The sequence below is a fragment of the Takifugu rubripes genome, chromosome 8 (assembly GCF_901000725.2).
Source record: "Takifugu rubripes chromosome 8, fTakRub1.2, whole genome shotgun sequence".
Lineage (NCBI taxonomy): Eukaryota > Metazoa > Chordata > Actinopteri > Tetraodontiformes > Tetraodontidae > Takifugu > Takifugu rubripes.
The window spans coordinates 5,349,035-5,363,048 of record NC_042292.1 but is presented as its reverse complement, the minus strand read 5'-3'; the positions used below and the strand labels follow the sequence as shown (position 1 = coordinate 5,363,048).

At 41.2% G+C, this 14,014-nt stretch overlaps 1 protein-coding gene across 1 annotated transcript; it reads left to right on the top strand.

Annotated features, from left to right (window-relative positions):
• Positions 1-2,911: 2,911 nt before the first annotated feature.
• Positions 2,912-12,615, top strand: ptger2a (prostaglandin E receptor 2a (subtype EP2)). The gene is made up of 3 exons (XM_011606140.2): positions 2,912-3,064; positions 4,164-5,075; positions 9,521-12,615. Exons 2-3 carry the CDS (start codon positions 4,251-4,253, stop codon positions 9,806-9,808), a joined length of 1,113 nt encoding a protein of 370 aa, XP_011604442.1. The 5' UTR covers positions 2,912-3,064; positions 4,164-4,250; the 3' UTR covers positions 9,809-12,615.
• The last annotated feature ends 1,399 nt before the right edge of the window (positions 12,616-14,014 follow it).

Below are 14,014 nucleotides of genomic sequence, written 5' to 3'. Positions count from 1 at the left end.
CTACTCCACCGGGTCTCTGACACTCCGCAGGGAGGAAGGGAGGGAGGGAGGAGCCAAGGCCCGCTCTCATTGGCTGGAGGTGTCGTGATTGACAGGCTGCAGTCTCACATCTGGCACATATTAGAAAAGAGACAAATGGGGTTTTAAATCCGGATGTTATCATTTCACAACAGTGCAAAAATCTATTGTGCGCCTTTAATCATTAAACCAGTTTTAGGTTTTGCACAGCTCAAACTGGTTTAATGATTAAAGGCGCACATGAACCATGCGGATGTGCATCCGACCAATTGTTTCAATCTAATAAGCACCAAATGCAATTAGATTTTTTGCGTCTATCATTTTAAATTTGAGTTAATACAAAGTTTCAACTATTCCAAAGTTACATATATTTATTGTGACTAATAAAATCAGCATTACTCGACTGCCATCTAGCGGCTCTACGTGTTCTTTGCAACGTGAACTTCTACCTTTTGCTTGGAAAATCACGTCAGAATTACTCGGCCAGTTACACTAAAAAAGTAGAAACGTTTTATTTAAAAAAAAAAAAGAAATCCGCTGATTTATGACTGCGCAATCAAAATCAAACGCGTATTCGACGCGTTAATGGACCTGACATTAAGAAGAGTATGCTTAATCTTCATTGAAGATCTCAACGCGACCAAGACAAAGGAGATGGTGGTGGACTTCAGTAAAAGCAAGTCCCCTCCCTCCCCAGTCTGCATTAGTGGGAAAGAAGTGGAAATAGTCCCATCCTACAGGTTCCTGGGTGTCCAGCTGGACAATAAACTGGAGTGGTCCACAAACACCGATGCTGTTTACAAGAAGGCCATGAGCAGACTCTATTTCCTCAGGAGACTCAGGTCCTTCAGTGTTTGCAGCAGGATGCTCCAGATGTTCTACCAGTGTGTCATGGCTAGCACCATCTTCTTTGCTGCAGTGTGCTGGGGAGCAGGCATTAAAGCAAAGGATGCCAACAGACTCAACAAACTCATCAAAAAGGCAGGGTCTGTTGTTGGCTGTAGACTTGCAAACTTGGACGAGGTGGTGAGGGACAGGATGGTGTTGAAACTGCGGACAATCATGGACAGTCCCTCCCACCCCCTCCATAACACACAGTGGACAAACTGAGGAGCAGCTTCAGCAGCGGACTCCTGCAGCCTCGCTGCTCTAAGGAACGGGACAGGAAGTCATTCCTGCCGTCCACCATCAGACTGTATAACTCATCCTAACCCAGCCAATAACAAATATTAAATAACGTTCTAATCTTATTTGTATTTATTTATTCTGTTTCTATACTTTGTATAGGTTGCTACTACAATTCAATTTCCCTACCGGGATGAATAAAGTACATCTTAATCTTAATCTTAAAATCTGATAAATGTATATATGCGTGTCTATTTTACTGCCCTCTAGTGGCGGCTACAGGTCTTCAACAGAAGATCCTTGTACTGACGCAGATGAACCTGTAGATGGTAACAACGATTTGTTTGAGACAATAAACCACCAAATAGCGTTATTTTTAAAAATCAAACGAATGAGAATCAAATTATTTACTTAAATGCAATAGAAATGTAGTGTTCATCAAGACAACAGAAAAAATGTTGTTGATCCAGGTGGGTTTTTTTCTTCTTTTTTTAAAGGATATATGCAGATGAAAATACTAAATATAAATAACATATAGTCACATCGGTCTAACGGACAATAAAGGCTGCTGACTCACTGACGTGCTTCGTTTGTGACAACAGATATTCAACAAAATCAATGACTTAATCAATGATTTAGTTGCGGACTATTCCCACAAACTACGAGAGTGAAATTATGCCTCCGCGTGCGTGTGCGCGCGTGTGTGGTGCCATGTCCACAGCAGCACAGGCTATTTACCAGCAGAGTGGGCGGAGAGATTTATAGATAAAGGCCATTATCAATAATTAAATTGCTACTTATTAAAGTGCAGACAGACAGCGATGAAGGTCAGTTAAGTCCAGAGCAGGAGGCCGAACAGACCTACATGCAAGCAACAGAATGATGTCACGAAGTGGGCACACTTCACAATCAATTTTCAGAATCAAAGCTGGAGAAAGAATAAACGCATTCGGTGTCCATTTCTTTAGTTAGCTGTGTCTGATAGATGCAAACAAAACTAAAAAAAACCTAAATCTTCAAAATAGGGCACGTTGTAAAACGTTTGTAAAACATATTTACACCATAAGCTTTTATTAAATGCATGACTTTACTCAGAGGAAACGCTAAAATGCACAGCCAAGAAATGGAGCAGATGAGAAAGCGGAAATAATGGGAGTAATGGTAAAATATCGCGATTAGGAGGATGATAATGGCTCTAAATGAAGCTGCTGTTACTTCAGAGCTTTCAGCAGACACGATGTCTGTCGAGAAGTTTTAAACGATTGACAGAAAACTGTTGCATTGCGGATGATGAATCCATTTATGCCGCTTTAATCTGCAGAAAGCAGCATTATCTCTCCTTCTGAGGGGAGTGTACAGGAAAATGTATTTCCATCATTCTTTCAACCAAGAGCATGTAAATATTTTTGGAGGCAAAGACATATGAACTGGCCCCAGTGCTGTTTTCCTGTTGTGGTTTTGAAGTGCACATGAAGAGTGTGGCTGCTGTAATTCTGTCTTTGGATCAGATATATTTATTTTGCTTAATTAGTGTACAGGATGGTAAATAACAACCCCAAAGTCTGATTAGGATGTATACTCACTAAGACACCACTTTTATTTAAGGTTTCTAAGTAGTCATAAACTAATTTATAAGAATAAAATTCTAAGCATCTTATAAATAGTTGGAGTAACCAGGATAGAACTAGGGGTGTGCATGTGTGTGTGTGTGCTTGCGGGGGTGTGTGCTCAGGCAGCGTGACGTCACCGCCCCGTGCTCCGTTCATTCATGCCGTGCGCCTCGCCCTCTCCATACTCACCTTTAAACCGGAGCGCACCGACACAAAGGATCATCTGCGAATTATTGCTCCATTTCGGCTCCAAGTGGACTACATCACCAGGGCGTGAACGTCTTTAAGCCGGGAAGCGAGTCTTAAATAAGGTGAGAACTTTGTTATCTGGGTCCTTTTCAGCGCGCATATGCGACACTTTTCAGCGCGCTGTTCTCTGTCAGCGCGTCTTTTACGCAGAAAACTTGACACCAAAAGACTGGTTTTCTTTGCTGACCAAAACACGCTGACGCTGGAAGAGTTCGAATTCAATAAGTGCGCATTTTCCAAGTAAATGTGATTTATAAATGTCATATTCCATACAGTCCGGATCATGTTTGGAAATAAATCACGTTTATCAAGTTTAAATAATTGTAACAGCACACTACCCGTAACGACATAATCTTTTCACTTTAATTCGATTTCATGTCTGGAATTTTACCGTTTTAATACAACCGAACACCATTAAAGGCTGTTCAAAACACAGACACCACATCTGGTAAAGATCTGCTCTGTGTTTTGGGGGTGGACATTGCACTTTTTAAAGCAGTTTAAATAAAGTGCAGTGAATACAGCCATAATCACTATAGAAGACATATTCTCCACAACAAAGAGTTGAGTCACCTACCCAATAAAAGTGCTACGAGTTAAAGCACAACATATGTAAAGCATTACTTACGCCTGTGCTGAGAAACCACTAGCATACCAAGAGGTTTAACAAAAAAGGTGTCAGAGGATGAGTATTAACTGGTGGGAGAGGAACAGGACCATTTTGGTTCCAAAATAGCAAAACACAGTAGAGCAACGGTCAAGCTCTTCAAATTCACAGCACCTATTTGCAAAACTTTCCATTTTTCTGTGGCGATGATGGCACTTCTGAGTGTTTGGATGGCTGGAGAAAGTTTACTCACACCTTTGTCACAGTGGGATCAGACTGACTGTTACTCTCTAAATTACTGATGTCAAAAACAAAAAAGAAAACTACAAATAATGCAGGATCTTCTGGATCTTTGTCCAGTTGGTGGACAAAAGAGCTGGAGCCTATCAAGGTTTTATATTTTTTTGAACTGATGGATCAGCCTGGGATTTTGGTTTCTAAATTTGTTTTGATTTTACAAATTAGCCAAATGGACTAATCTTACTTGTATTGCTGGTAATGAGTATGAAGTTTGTATGATCGGTAAAATTCTTTCTTCCTCTGGGTTCGAGCAGGATGGCTGCTGACGTTTTACGGAGACACTTGTGACTTCTCTGGAAGAATTCCTCCCGCGTTAAAAGGAGCCATTAAAGAAAACCATCATGGATACAGTAAACGACCTGTGTCACAGCAAGCTCAACATCGACTCCACCGAGAGTCCCGTCATCAGCGCCATCATGTTCGCTGCTGGCATCTTTGGCAACGTGGTGGCCCTGGTCGTCCTGGAAATGCGGCGATGTCGAGACGCCAGGACCAGGAACACGCGGAAGCGGACTTTGTTCAACATCCTCATCACGTCGTTGGTAGTCACAGACCTGGCCGGCACCTGTCTGGTCAGTCCATTGGTGCAGCTTTCTTACTCTCAAAACACAACATTGGTGTGGATGTGGCCTGGGAACCAAACTGTGTGCAAATACTTTGGTGTCAGCATGACTTTCTTCAGCCTGGCCACCATGTCCCTCCTGTTTGCCATGGCGCTGGAGAGATGCTTCGCCATTGGGTACCCCTACTTGTACAACCAGTATGTCACCAAGAAATGTGCCTACATCACAATCCCACTTGTGTTTTTAGTATGTACATCGTTCTGTCTCTTACCTTTTGTGGGGTTTGGTTCTTACGTACAATACTGTCCAGGCACATGGTGCTTTATCGACATGAACCCAAAGGCAAAACAAGAGAGAGTCTACGCCAACATGTACGCCACTGTTATGCTCATGCTGGTGCTGGCCATTGTGACGTGCAACGCTTTTGTGGTGTACCACCTGTTCAAGATGTACCAGCGCCGTAGGAGAAACGGCGGCATCATGAGCAGCAGCAGCAGAGCCAACAACGTCCGCAAGGGGACGTCTCTGGCTGAGGAGGTGGAGCACCTGGTCTTGCTGGTCTTCATGACCATCATCTTCATCATCTGCACGCTGCCTCTAGTGGTAAGAAGATGCATATTTCACATACAGTTTCTTAAAGCATGCTTTTAAAAATAACTTCAAAGAGCAGCTATAGGGAGATTCTTCTGTTATTTATTCCAATTTGGAATATGAGACTTTAAACTGAATATATTTTTAAAAGCCCGGAAAAACAGGTTTCATATGAGAGCCCAAAATTTAAATGATTATGTCATACAGACAACAAACAGCAATACATTAGATATAAGGCACAGAATATTTTGGGTTGTTCCAAAGGAACTTAAATCTCTAAAAATGTATCAAACCCTGTGCTGTTTGAATAACGGGGTTTGTATTTTGCTGTTCAGGACCGCTCTACGTTTGCCCCATGCTAATACCTGTACCCATGCTATGATTTTGTGCAATGTGTCACCTCGGATGCTGCTGTGTTTCAGCCACTACTTGAAAAAGCCAGACTCATTTTTCCATGTAGTTTGCCAAACTCTGCATCCCACTTAATTTACCGTAATCATCTGCAGGGTCACCAAGGCAGGACTGCAGCAAGAAGTATGAGCTCTGTTTTCCTTGAGACTGTCTGCTTCCACACAAGCAGTCGTTTTACACTCATATACAACGGGGCAAAAAGGATTTAGTCAGCCATGACTGTGCAAGTTCTCCCACTTAAAATGGTGACAGAGGTCTATAATTTTCATCCTCAAACACTCAGACTCCACCATGGCCATGACCAAAGAGGTGTCTAAGGGCACCAGGAACAAAACTGTAGACCTGCACATAGCTGGGAGTGAATCTATAATAGGCAGGTAGCTCAGTGTAAATAAGTCATCTGCGGGAGCAATTGTTAGAAAATGAAAGACATACAAGTCCATTAATAATCTCCTTCGATTTGGGGCTCCAAAATCTCATCCTTTGGGTTCAACCTAATTATGAGAACGTGAGCAAAAATCCCAGAGCTACACCAGGGACCTGGTGAATGACCAGGAGAGAGCTGGGACCAAAGCAACAAAGGTTACTGTCAGTAACACACTACTACTAGGGAGTCAAATCCTGCCGTGACCATGATGACCCAGAGGAGGATTCTGAGAATGTCATATGGTCAAAATCTTCATGGAAGGATGGGCCACAATACCAGCTACAGTGTGTGCAAACCTGGTGAAGACCTACAGGAAACATTTGTCAACAATGGCTATATTACAGAGTATTGAGTTGAATTTTTGTTATTGACCAAATACTTATTTTACTCGGGAATTTATCATTTCTTTATAAATCCTACAGTGTGATTTACTGGATTTTATTTCCACATTCTGTCTCCCACAGTTGACATGTACCTATGATGGAAATTATGGACCTCTGTCATTATTTTAAGTGGGAGAACTTGCACAGTTGGTGGCTGACTAAATACTTTTTTGCGCCGTTGTAAATGAAATAGATCTGATACACAGTCAGCATGAAAGAAATGTGTAAAAATATGAATCTTCCAATCTTTCTTGGAAAACATGAAACCCAGAGTCTGTTGAAATGTGCTGAAAATACTGCATACAGTGACCCAACCAGCTGTGGATTATTGCAGACAAGTAAAGGACGCTGGTGTCAGCTTACCATCGGCTGTCTTCATGTCCTCATTAAAAGGCTCCGTAGAAGAGATGACAAGGCTAAACACATAGAGTGAGACAGAGCAGAAGGAAAGAATTAAAGGAAATTGGGGTGTTTTATTATCAATGTTTTAGCAGGTTGTAATTCTCAACCAAAAAGTTCTAATTTGCATTTCAGTTTAATGTATTGTTAGTGCTGGAGCTCTTATTGACAGTGCAAATATTCTTGTGCAAATAGATGTGTCTTAATTGGGTCAGGTCATTGCTTGGGGAGTGGGAATTGCATTGAGTTCAGCGTGACTTGAGGAGGAACAGTCAGGAAGGTCAATCTGCTGGGATATTAGGATGCCTGTGCGACTGCACCTGTCAGCACTGCAGGCAGAAGCCACAGGAGCATTAATGTCAGCTGCATCTGATGCATTATTCCTGTAATGGGAGCCCTGTGTAAAACCTACCAGTGAATCACCGACTGTGACACCCGCACTTATCTCCGCTCTGTCGCCTTCTCATCATATTTTGGACAAAAGGCCACATTAACCTATTGGCAGACAGTTCCATTTGTTCCCATGTGGTGACATGTAGAGAACCTTTTACCGTATATTATTCAGAGCCCGAAGTGATTAAGCCAAGCTGAATGTCCCTTCTTATTGTCTTTGTGAGAGATTAAGGCAAAACTCCCGGATTGCTGTTAGGATCCATTTTAACGGGTTGAGCCTTTAGTCTGTTCTGATGCCTGTACAGCTGCATTCAGCCTGTCATCGGCATTCAAACAGTCGCATTGTAGAAGACAGATAATCTGAGTTATTTGCTATTTTGTTAAAGGAAAATCAGAATGATATAAACTCACACAGATATGGAATTGAAATGTTGAAACAGTTGTCAATTATCACACCATCACAAGGAAGAGCACACAGTCATATGACAGACGGATGAATGAGTCAAAATTCAGACAAGGCAATTTCAACAATTATGACTCACCAACTTCCTGCTTTTTACTAAACAAATAAATCTATTTCCCACCACACCATGGCTACAGCTTGCGCCAAAACTTTCCTTTGCCCAAAATCTTCATGACACATAATAAGAAGAAACTGCATAAATGAGATACTGAAAGAAGCTCAGGGATCACCTAAGGGTAACTGGCTCATATTGTGGTTGCACAAACAAATGTAGATTAGTACAAGCCTCCTTTGAATCCAATTACAGTATAAAACAGTGCTATGTGCTCCTGTGGCTACTAATCTGAGGCTAATCAATTAAAACAAATGCATAATTTATCAAGGGCCTTCTAAAATTGTTCATGCCTGTCCAGTGTGTAACCTGACACAACAGTCTGAAGTCAGAACTTCTTTCATGCACACACTGAGTTCACGTTCGATCAATCTGCTGCTCAGAAGCCATTTCCTGGTGAAGTGTTTGATGTGGTATAGGCCATATTTTAAAACCTTGCAATGTCACATCAGGACAACAGACAAGTGTCAAAATTATGGCTGAAAATGAAGAAAGTGGAGATTAAAATATTGGAACCCTGGTCAGAACAAAGGCAAACAATGTGAATGTTGTTCACTGCAGCTCATTCCCAAGAACTTTGTCTAAGACTATAACGCTCTTTGCTGTTGTGAGGGTAGTGGAACGTGGGCGCATGGCTGGGTGTCACGGCTGAGGCAGGATAAACAAAAACAGCAGCTTTATCCTATTCAAGGCCTCACAGCAATGACATGATGGTTTCTTTTAAAAAAAAAAAACAACTTAGTAAAAGCAGAGACATTTCAACACTTAAAGACCCCCATCTGTCCGTCCTTGGCTGTTTTATAAAAACTTTATAGACTTAATTCCCATGTCTTTTAACTGGCCCCCGCTGCAGGAATTCCTACCTGTGAGCTGTATTCACAGCTTCCATGGATTGTACTAATGTGCTGGCTCCCAACCTTGTGGCTGAGAGCTTTGGGATTTTATTGTTTCCCATTATAGCCTTTTATCGTTCTATCCCAGACTTAAAAACCATATTAAAGACAGGAAGAAATTAGTCAGCTGCTCATTCTAATTGGCCACAATGGTTCAAATAAAGACACTTACGGTACAAAAAATAAAAAGGTTATGCAACAGTTATGTGGCCGTGCAGCTTATCTCACATTTGGCTTGACTGAAGAAGACTAAAGCTTGTTTGTACAGACATGAGCCCGCCTCGTTCATGAGCCTAAATGTTGACTGTTATCCTAGTTGTGAGCCTCGTCGGCAGGCCCATTAGCTCGGGTTCAGGAAGAGCTTGTGACAGCAGCACAAAGAGAAAGACTGAGCTGTGATTGATCACCTGCAAAAAGAGCCTCTCAAATCTGCAAAGATATTTGTTTAAATGTGGGTAAATTAGGCTGCATGTTTAGTCCTAACCTCACTTTCATACAACATTAAAGTCATGGTTTAAGATTGAAATTGGATTTGGGGATGAGTTATCCCTAATCAGACTTGTGTTAAAATACCATTTTTACCACAGTGCTGTGTATTCTGCACTGAGCAGGAAGGGAATGGCATCGTGAGCCTGACTGATGCTGACGGGTTTATGTGATGTCCTGCTCGATAGCAGGTCCTTAACAATGGGATTAGCTGCCACTGTGAAACATCTGTGGCCTTTTCACTGGCACTGAAATCATTTATAATGTAAACATGAAGGATGCGGCCCAGCTTGGCATCGAACAAGTGTAGTGTAATAAAAGTGTAAAATACAAAACACCTGGCAGTCAACACCCAAAACGGCGCCCCTACCTATGTTGTATTATACAGGGTTTATTACTAATCCAGGATATCCGCTAGGATGTGTGAGCCACTCTGGATCACCCCTAACTCACCACCTTTCCCCCACCTTCTCCTCCATTTCTCTCTCAGATCAGAGTCTACATTAACTCCCTTTGGAATCACGAGTCTCACGGCCTGGACCTTATTGCCCTCCGCTTCATCTCTGTTAACTCTATCATCGACCCCTGGGTATTTATCCTCCTCTCCCCCAGCGTGTTGCACTTTTTCTGGGGCTCAGTCTGCCAGACCCGTCTGGCACTGTCGCATGGTTCCGATTTGAAATTGTCTCTGGCCAAACAGAATTCTCCAGCCAACCTAGAACTGCCTCAGCCAGCGTTGGAGTACCCGGAGCCTCCCCCCAATACCGAAGCACTATGATCATTTACAGTATTTGAAGATGTGACATTTGTATTTATTGGACTGGAGAGTGAGGTACTCCTATTTCACATATGTTCTTTTTGAGTCTAATTTATGGGTCTGCATTACATCATGACCTCTTCTGCTTAATTACCCATTCTATAAGCTGGTTGCTGCCTCTTGCATTGAAACCATGACATTTCTATCCATGTCGCACTGGAACCATGATGAATGCACGCTGACTCATTTTGAAGTAACAGCTTGCTGCTGCTAATATTTATGCCGCTGGATAATTTAAAATAGGGTCTACCCTGCCAAAACAATCTTGATATAAGGTTTGTAATCATCAGCAACAACCTGCATGTGTGTTTATCTGCTAACAATGTGTTTATTCGGGTCTACCATTCCCATCAAAATATTTTAAAAAAAATGCTCAATATAAACTGTTTACTAGGCAAAAGCTGCACACAGAGATGGAATGAACCTGTAACTGAAGCAGATAAAGGAGTTTAAAAAAGAGGAAAATATCAGCTTCCAGGATGAACTGATGCTGTTTCTTGATAATCACTAGGGTTCTCCTGATCCAGGTTCTTTGCTCCCGATCTGGTCCGATAAACTACTAAATGAACACCGCTGATACCAATCTGAAACAGCTTGTAGATACAGATTTGCAGTGCTGACTCCAAGTAGGCCTAGATTAAAGTTATTAATCGAGTTTTATTCAAGAACCGGGCTTATAAAGCCAATAACTGGAGCCATTAAGAGGTCGCCTTAACAGTGTGAGCATTTCTGGTCACTGGCCAGACAAAAACCAAAATAATCATGCTTCTTTTTCACATTTAATATAATGTCAAACAGGACAGCACTAAGAGTTAAACAAGATCAATACTGACAGCTTAAATATTCAAATGTATATACAAAAGTGCTAACCATTAAAATAAACTGCTTGAAAATTGAAACCCGTCTACCACTGAGAAGAATCTAACAAGAGCGACTTCAATCTCACTCAGATTTTAAGTAAAACCGCAGGAAACCTTATTTTAAACTTCCAAAATTCCAAATGTGTTTTAAAATACTGCGGCTGTGACTGGAAATAATAAATGTCAAGCGCACCGTGTTCATTGATGGGCTTGTCTGTAAATAGCGTTGCAGTACAGTATACAGACGATAGTTTACAACAGTGGCTTCAGGCCTTGCAAAATGCCACATTCTAAACTGACATGTATGATTGACATATGATAACTAACATAAACCTTGAACGTTACTCAAGAATATTATCTAAATATTATTATAGGACAGTTTTAGACCATCCTGCACGGAGTCCATATAACAACCAGGCAGCGTCCTAGTGCTAAGCACGTTCATGATACTCACAGATTAAAGTATATCTTAACATGATATCGTGCTCAGTTAAATAGAGGGAATTTTGTAGGACTTAGAACAGCTCAGAATTTTGGGAATATTAGAAGGGTCGTGTGCAAAAGGCCTATGGGGACATTTTGTCTTTGCACAAGACAGTCTAAGATACGCTAAAGATTTGTGCATGATAATCACGTAAGAGGGCACTGACTGCAAGCATAATTGGTATATATTATGAATATTAGCCGGTTGTATTGTATAAAATAAACAGACCATCAAAACAATATTGCAGGTAAGTGTTTAACTTATTTTTGTTTTAAATAATGGCTGAGAGTAAATGTTCCATGTCTGCTGGGATTGTTTTTGAAGAGTAAGGCACACAGCCAGTGGTTTATTTATTTAAAAAACCTCTAATATGTTCTTTGAGTTCTTAAAAAGGGTCTTGCTCTTTTGAAATCCATGCTTTTCTTCAGACCATTTTCTCTAAAGATATTTGACTGATGATCAGAAGAACCCCCCCTTTCCATTTTATCCAGCAGTTTTATGCTAAAGTGTCACTGGAGTTGCATTTATTTTAACATAGAAAATGTTTTTTTTAGTCCAAATGTCTTTTCAGAAGATCAGCATTGATATCAGACAAACATCCAAAAATGACCCCATATAGCAAAAATGAAAAATATCAGTGCAGAATCAATTCGATACCGACGAGATAGAAACCAGGAGGATGTCTTCAGCCAAACTGCTTCCATTAGTCACCTCACAGTTATGCGATCTGCCGCCCACCAACGCAGCAAGTCTTTATATTAGAAGAACAATGTCTGAGTGACAAATGAATTCCCAGAAAGAAGCAGGGAGATTCCTCACTTATGGATGCCGGTTAAATTGAGAGAAGATGGGATTCGTGGGTTTAAATTACACAGCACTGCAGGGAATTGCAAATATTGCCGCATCCGATCCTTCAAAAATGAAACCATCTTGAACTGGGCTCAAGTTTCTGGTGCAGGATGACGCTAAATCAACACAAGAAAGGGTCCATATAATCTTCAAGCTTGTAAAAGGTGTAAAAATAAGGGAAGCTGGGGCTAAGGAGAGCTTCCACTCCACTGTTATTGTTTCTGAGCTCAGCATCAAATTCTTTGCTACAGTGAATTAATACTTCCCAAAGACGTGTGTGCACCATTAAAGTTTGATTGTCTGTAAATGTTTGTGCCTGTTTTTGAGGTTTTACTGTAAAACATCCGTGTGCCTACAGCTTCTTCATGCTTACATGCACGCCAGGTTGCGCGACTGTGTTGTTGCAGAGCACTGATATTTGATGTCAAACAGAGCTGAATGTCTGTACTCAAATAAAATAAAGTACTGTGTATAGAACTGTATTGAGTGCATGTGATTTATGGCAATAATGAATAAATATGCCATGTTTTCAGCCTTACATAAAGTGACAAAAAACAAGACTCACTTGTATTTGTATTTAGTTTTCACTCTGTTTGCACTAGAGCTTGAGGCCGACTTTATTTATTTTGATCTGCATCTCCACCCTCTGTGTGCACATCTTCCATGATCAGAACATTACTCTTTGCCACTGTTGCTTTTCAAACTTCACTCTTCACTTTCCCTCACTTAGGAAACCTCAAGTCATAATCTATCCCATGACTACCAAGCGCGTCTAGTCTATTCTCTGGTGATTGGGGTGCAGCAAAGACCAGAAAAAAGCACCTTTACCTTGCAAGTGATTTGGGGCTTTTTTTGCCCATTTTCATAGGAGTGTCAGTGTCAGCTGTGATGAATAGCAGTATTCGGAAACAAGCCAATTTTACACTTTCCTCTGATGGGATGTGCAGTATTTCATTAATTTCATTACCTTGGCTTCCCCTAACATGAGCCATCACTGGCACTGATAATAGATGCAGCAGTGTTCAGCTATACGCTTCTAACGAATCCTGCTGAAGTTGCTTCAGACAGTAGCGATTAGCTGAAAAGTGCCAAACGTGACATCCTGAGGTCCTCCAAAGCTGCGTAAGCAGCAGAGCAAAGCAAATATTCAACTATCAATATCTAACAAAAAAAAACAACTCAAATCAATTGAAGGGTTTAGCGAAGAAGATGAGCATCATCTGGTCATTCTAAAATTAGCAGGTTGTGTTCCTGGTCATGTAACACATGTATCACTTTCAAAAGCATTGTTATGGGAAGCTGCATAGTATTCAGAAGGAAGCAGTAGTTGACGTCGACTAGAAGCAAGAGGTGGAGACGGTTAAAAGTGTGCCTACAATGCAGCAGAAAGGCAGCATTGATAACAATCATCACAGTGTTTTCTCTGCTTCAGTAGATCGTGACAACATGGAGGTGGAGTTTCCTTTCTTATCTGTAATTTTCTAAAGAAGAGACTGGCGTGGAGAATTTACCACTGTTGACATTTTACATTTAATAAGAAACCAGAAACATGAACACAGACTTAGGTGGTTTGTGAGTGCTGAGTTTGGCCCCATTACACGGTACGCAGTACGGGCTTAACAAATTTATTGTTTTCCTTTGATGACCTCACTTTATTGACGTCCCACCTCTACAGCGGCGTTGTTGCCGTTATGAGATGACGGCACCATAGTACGGAAACTGGGAATAAAACCACCGTGGTTCAAAACCATAACAGAATGCAATTACCCACTGTAATTACCCATAATTCTCTACATCTCCTGTTGGCCCTCTGTCAATTAATGTCCCACCGATAAACAATTACACCCAGCTGACCAACCAGACATCTGGAGCACATCAGCTCAAACCTGCTCTCTGCTGCATAATTGACCAGTTGATTAATCAACCCTGCCTGTGTAATCAGATAAATTTTACATTTTGATTAATTGAGAGGAA

Excerpts from the sequence above, each read along its gene's own strand:
- ptger2a (XM_011606140.2), top strand. The coding sequence starts at position 4,251 with ATGGATACAGTAAACGACCTGTGTCACAGCAAGCTCAACATCGACTCC. Across the intron at positions 5,076-9,520 it reads TCTGCACGCTGCCTCTAGTG|ATCAGAGTCTACATTAACTC; the intron begins GTAAGAAGATGC and ends TTTCTCTCTCAG.